Source organism: Theobroma umbraticum, unplaced genomic scaffold (genome assembly GCF_002168275.2).
Source record: "Theobroma umbraticum cultivar Fairchild unplaced genomic scaffold, ASM216827v3 scaffold_204.0, whole genome shotgun sequence".
NCBI classification, from domain to species: domain Eukaryota; kingdom Viridiplantae; phylum Streptophyta; class Magnoliopsida; order Malvales; family Malvaceae; genus Theobroma; species Theobroma umbraticum.
This window is the reverse complement of record NW_018397267.1, coordinates 6,976,428-6,982,396: the sequence shown is the minus strand read 5'-3', so window position 1 is coordinate 6,982,396 and position 5,969 is coordinate 6,976,428. Positions and strand designations below refer to the sequence as shown.

General features: G+C 23.2%; 1 protein-coding gene across 1 annotated transcript; it reads right to left on the bottom strand.

Moving 5' to 3' along the window:
* Positions 1–6: 6 nt before the first annotated feature.
* LOC149526721 (regulator of nonsense transcripts UPF3-like) lies at positions 7–1,395 on the bottom strand (the record flags this gene model as incomplete). The annotated part of the gene is made up of 3 exons (XM_089784946.1): positions 1,049–1,395; positions 308–414; positions 7–101 (listed from the first exon to the last, which is right to left on the bottom strand). Coding segments are annotated over exons 1-3 (342 nt in total), but the record flags the coding sequence as incomplete, so codon positions are not given.
* Between the last annotated feature and the right edge of the window lie 4,574 nt (positions 1,396–5,969).

The following is a 5,969-nucleotide window of genomic DNA, read 5'->3' as shown; positions in this document are numbered from 1 at the left end:
AGCACCTTTGAAAATGGTCCCTTCACGACCGTCCTTTTTAGTGCCAGACTTTGGGACACGCTGAGAAGGAGCATATTCAACAATGGCCTTGAATTGAGTACCTGTAAAAAGTGGCATCAAAACGATATTTTAGAATGGAAGGGGCAACGGGTACATCTAACTCAAAGAATAAGAAATTAACATAATGCAAACAGAAGTTGTATTTTTATATATCTAGTAAGCATCACATAAGCTGTCCACTAAACAAGAGAAACATGTCAGCAGTTCATAAACATCATAAAGGATCAGAGATTTAACCATGACATACCCTTCTCATTAACAAATACATGCCCATCAAAGAACTCAGCGAACTCAAAAACATCTTCTGGTCTCTTGAAGTTTACATAGGCTCGAGAGTACCTCTGATGCTTATGGCTGCAAAATTGTTTTAGAATAAGAAAAAAATCCTTAAGGATCAAAGACAAGGTTAAAAAACAAAACAAGGCTAGCGTTCAAAGAATATCCTCAATCAAAATTTTCAAGATTTTTTCATTTCCACAAGTTCTAAAGCAACTATTCACACACTATGTTAAGAAATCAATCATGTCTCAGTTAAATCCCATGTTCGTCCTAAGGTCTTCTAATGTGATAAGCGCTTTGCAGGATTGTATAATATAATAATTTCTTTCCATTGCTTACCCCAAAAAAAAAAAATTCTTTCCATTTCATGCAGTTCTTCCTCAGCAAAGAAACGGAATATCATTAAAAAAAAACCACATTCCTAAAGAAATAAAAACACAAACAAATAACCTTGACTCTCAAACTAGTTTCAAATTTTACTTTCAATTATTTCAACCCCTTTTTCCAACTGCTAAAGAAAAAAAATTACTATATTAATGAAACAACATAGCTATATCCTATCAAATATCAATCTCTAAAGCCCTAAACAAAAGTCAACAGTGTAATCACAAAATTTGCTCCATTTGATCGCTGAGCAACTAAATTAGAAATAATTCTAAAACGAATAAAACAAATGAAAACTGGGGGAACAAAAAATCGAAACCTTAACCTGGACTTGCCGAGACGGAAGGAGAACCAATTGTAACGATCACAGAAACGATCGTCGATTTGAGAGAAAAGAAATGATTGGGTGACCGACGGTGGCAGATGCCTTATCACCACCTTCGTTCTTCGCAACGGTGCCTTCATCTATCGATTTCTCTTCCTCAATTCCTCTTTCAATTCCTTTCTCTTTTTGGATTCAATTTGTAACAATTTCCTAGTCTAAAACACCCAAACTTCGTAAGAGCTTTTTTTTTTTTTTTCTTTTTGCAGGGGATTTGTGTTTTTTAACTTGGCAAATTCAATTTTATAATTTTTTTCATGAGTCAGGAGTCCGCAAAGAGCTTGTTTTTTTTAACTTGAAAGCACTTATAAAAAATAATAATTTTTTAAATTAAATTAAATTTATTTGGTGAATTTAGTGTTATAAATTTTTTTAAGATAAGTTATTTGGTCAAATAATTTATATAAATTTTAATTTTAATTAAAATTATTATAAAAATATTTAATAAATAAAAATTTTAAAAATATGAAAAATATTTTTATATAATATAAAATTTATAATTAATAATAAATTATATAAAAATAAAAACCAATAATATTAAAATTATTTTTAATAAATAAGAATTTTTTGAAATAAAAAAATTTCTTGAAAAAGTGATGTGTTTTTTAAAAAATAAAACTCCTCTGTAGAATTTATTTTGAAAATTTATTTTAATTTTGTTTTTAAAAAAAATTTAAAAATCTATATTTAACCTGATTTCTAGTTTTAAAAATTAAAAAAAAACAAACAGTACAGACACTAAATAGCAACAGAAGAGGAGAAAGACCGCGACAACTGGGCGCGTGGCGTTTAGAGAGAGAGAGGGGGTTAAACTATGCAACCACTGAGGTAATCGTCCAATTGGTTTACCAACTATATCACTCTCTTACCTGAAATTACATTTTTCGCCATTGATCAGATAAAATAGCTTGTGAAGTTGTAAACCCTGATAAAAAATTAACGTTGAATTTGATTTTGTGGGAGGATTGAAAGCCTGCTTGAAAGAAGCTTTATCTGAACCGATGATTCTTCCATTACAAAGGCTCGAGCTGTTTCCACATATGCAAAATTGCTAGATTGCTGCAAGGAGTTATGTTACATGGACCACCATGAACCGGCAAGATTGGCGAAATGATAGGTTGCAATGGACTTAAATGGATGCATTTTAATGTGTTTAAAATATTTGAAAAGTTTCTGTAGTAGAATATTTTATTCAATTTAGTTCATCTATTCAAAATTATAATAATTTAATTTTTTAATTTTAAAAATTATTTTAATTTAATTTTTTAATTTTAAAAATTATTTCAATTTAATTTTTATCTTTAATGGTATATAAATTTACAATTAAAAAGAATGATATCATTTCTGATTGATGATCTAAAGTCAATATGACGATGGTGCATACCACGTGGACATATAATTTGGTAGTGTTACAAGACGTTAATATGATGATATGGTAATGTTAATGTGACACTTATATGCTGACGTATTAGTACCACATGACAGATAAAATTTTTTTAAAAAAAAAATTTATGTCAGGTCACAAGGGTTAAATTGAATAAAAATATATAATATAAAAATTAAATTGAACAAAATAGAGATGTATAGAGACTAAATTGAAAAAATATTTGAAAAGTACAAATATATAAGTAGATGATATAAATAAGCTAAATATTTAAGTGTAAAAGATTTATGATGTTACAAATATATAAATATTTTTTTATTTTATTATTTAATTTTAGAATATGTACATTAATTTATCTTCTTTATAAAAAATTAAGTTTGAATTCTCCTTCTATAAAAATAATTTTAAAAAAAATTCAAACTTGAATCCAAATTTAGATAAATAACTTGCATTATGTTGAAATAAAATCATATAAAAAGATTAAATAAATGTTTTTCTTCTATTTATAAAAATATAAAAATTTGAAATTTATTTGACTTAGTTTTTAATTTAAATTGAACTCAAATTAGTAAAATAAGTTGATTCAGTTACAACTTTTACATTTTACAAATACCTATTCTTTTGGAATTATTCAACCCTTATTCAATTTACCGTTTATTTAAATTTACTCAAAGTTTTTTCTAAAACAATTTTATTTAAGTTTAAATACCACAATTAAATTTTGTTAAATTTAAATTTAAATTATTAATTTAGATCTACGAAAAATTTGTAAATACATAATAAAATGGTACAAATAATTACAATTATATTTAAGTCTCTGATCCATAAATGTAGTCTTTAATTTAGAAAAATTTAATTTAAAAAATATAATTTAAAATATTAAACAAAATAGAAACATAAAAGATAAATAAAAAATTAAAAGGGTAGAGTAGTTGAGATTCTATGAGTATAATAAGAGATTTATCATTCTCAAATTAAATAAGATATAATGAAGAATTATTTTTATAATCATCACTAACTTCAAATTTCCTTTCTTTATTTTTTTAAAAAAAAAAACTAAATCAACCTATTTTACTAATTTGAGTTTAGTTCAAGATAAAAATTAAGTCAAATAAATTTTAAAATTTTATACTATTATATATAAAATAAAAGAAAAATTTATTTAATTTTTAATATTATTTTATTCTAACAAAATGTAAGTTATTCATCTAAATTTGACTTTTGGTGTGAAATTTTTTTCAAAATTTTTTTAATAGAAAGAGAATTCAAATTTAATTTCTGCATAGAAAATAAATTAATGTATATATTCTAAATTCAAATAATGAAGTAAGAAACTATTTATATATTTTTTAACACTATAAATTTTTTATACTTAAATATTTAGCTTATTAATAAGTATATCTATCATCAAATTAAATATTTATATTTTTTAAAAATTTTGTATTTTAGTCTTTCAACATCTTAATTTTGTTCAATTTAATCTCTAAATTATATATTTTTGTTCAATTAAGCTCTTATGATGTGGCACACTTTTTTTTTTGAAAATTTTTTAATCTGCCACATACTGCTAACACGTCAACATTGTTATACTATCATATTAATGTCACATGACATATCACATCATCATATTGATGTCGCATCATCAAAATGTACCATGTCAACACTGACGTCATTTCCTTTAACGACTAAATTGAATGCTATTAGGAAGAGAAACTAAATTGAAGTAATTCTCAAAATCGAATAACTAAATTGTTACGATTTTGAGTAGATGGATTAAATTAAACAAAATACCCTAATACAAAGACTTCTTAAGTATTTCCACTTTTTAATACCCTTTGATAATGAAGGTTACTCCATGTACTTCTTGACAACATTTCAAAGTAAGGTGGCAACATTTAATTCAATTGAATTATAATGATAAAATTTAGGATTTAGTCATAATATAATGAGAAATTTGATATTTATTTTTTAAAAAATCATGATGTAATTTAAAAAATAAAAAAATGTGATTTTATTAATGACAGAATGTTTAAATAAAATTTTAAATTATTTAAGAAAGTTTAAAAAAGTTTTTATTTTTTTATTGTGTTCAATTAAACTCTTATACTTTTATTTTGAATCAAGTAAGCTCTTATAACTAATAATTGATTAATTGTCATTAGTCAAAATACTACTTGTCGTTTTATATTTATATGATATGGACATTAATGTAAAAAGTGAAAAATATTACATCATCATCATCAATTATGATATATTAACATGTCACATTACTATCAATTATAATATATTAACATGTTACGTCACTGTTACGCTATATAGAATGATAAATGATATTTTGATTAAGTTAATTATTAGTCATAAAAGTTTATTTAACTCAAGAAAAGAATACAAGGATTTATTTAATTCAAAATAAAAATATAAAGACTTAAATACAATAAAAATATAAGAATTTATTTAAATTTTTTTAAATAATTTAAAGACTTTTTTTAGATATTAAACCTTTAAATTTATTTTCCAAAGATCAAGCTACTTGCTTAGGCTTGTAAACTCATCTTGACTTGGGTTAAGCTTTTTTATTTTTTTGATACTAGGGAATAAAAAAAATTAATTACATCATTCTAGTTCAAGATATACCTAAATTATTTGCAAGTAAAAAAAAAATAATCCTAGTGAATGAAGAATTAAAAATATGAAGACCTGAAGATAAATCACCATTATATGTTGCCATCTAATCAGCACACAATTAACTTCACGATGAACATGAGATAAAGCACATTTCCAATTCAATGGTATTATTATATTATTAAATAATATATTGTATTTAAATTTAAAATTAATATATATAAAAATGTTAGTATTAATATAAAATTATTATAAATATTTTAATAATAAAATATTAAATTAATATAAAAATTGAACCAAACTCAAATTTGACTTTTAAAAAGACCGACCTAAATTATAACACCATTGTTAACTATATATAATAATAGATACTTTGTAATTGGAGATACTATATCACTTGACCAGATTAAGCAGGATTGGATTATTTTAAAATTTAATTCAAGTAAGATTTAAATAATAAAATTACTACTCATGACAAGTTTGAGTAGGATTCAAAAAGTGATTTTATGATACGCTCAACTTGAATCTAATTTTTGTTTTTAAAAGCACAACTCAAATCTAATTATAAATAATAATTTTTATATTTAAAATTAATTTTACATATTATTTATCTATAAATAATTTATAATTAATGAATACATACTAAAATTTACTAATTGTTCAAAATATGATTTTAAAATTTAATTCAAGTAAGATTTAGATAATAAAATTACTACTCATCACAAGTTCGAGTAAGATTCAAGAAGTGATTTTATGATACCTACAACTCGAATCTAAATTTTTTTTACACATATAACTCAAATTTAATTATAAATAATAATTTTTATATTTAAAATTAATTTTACATATTATTTATCT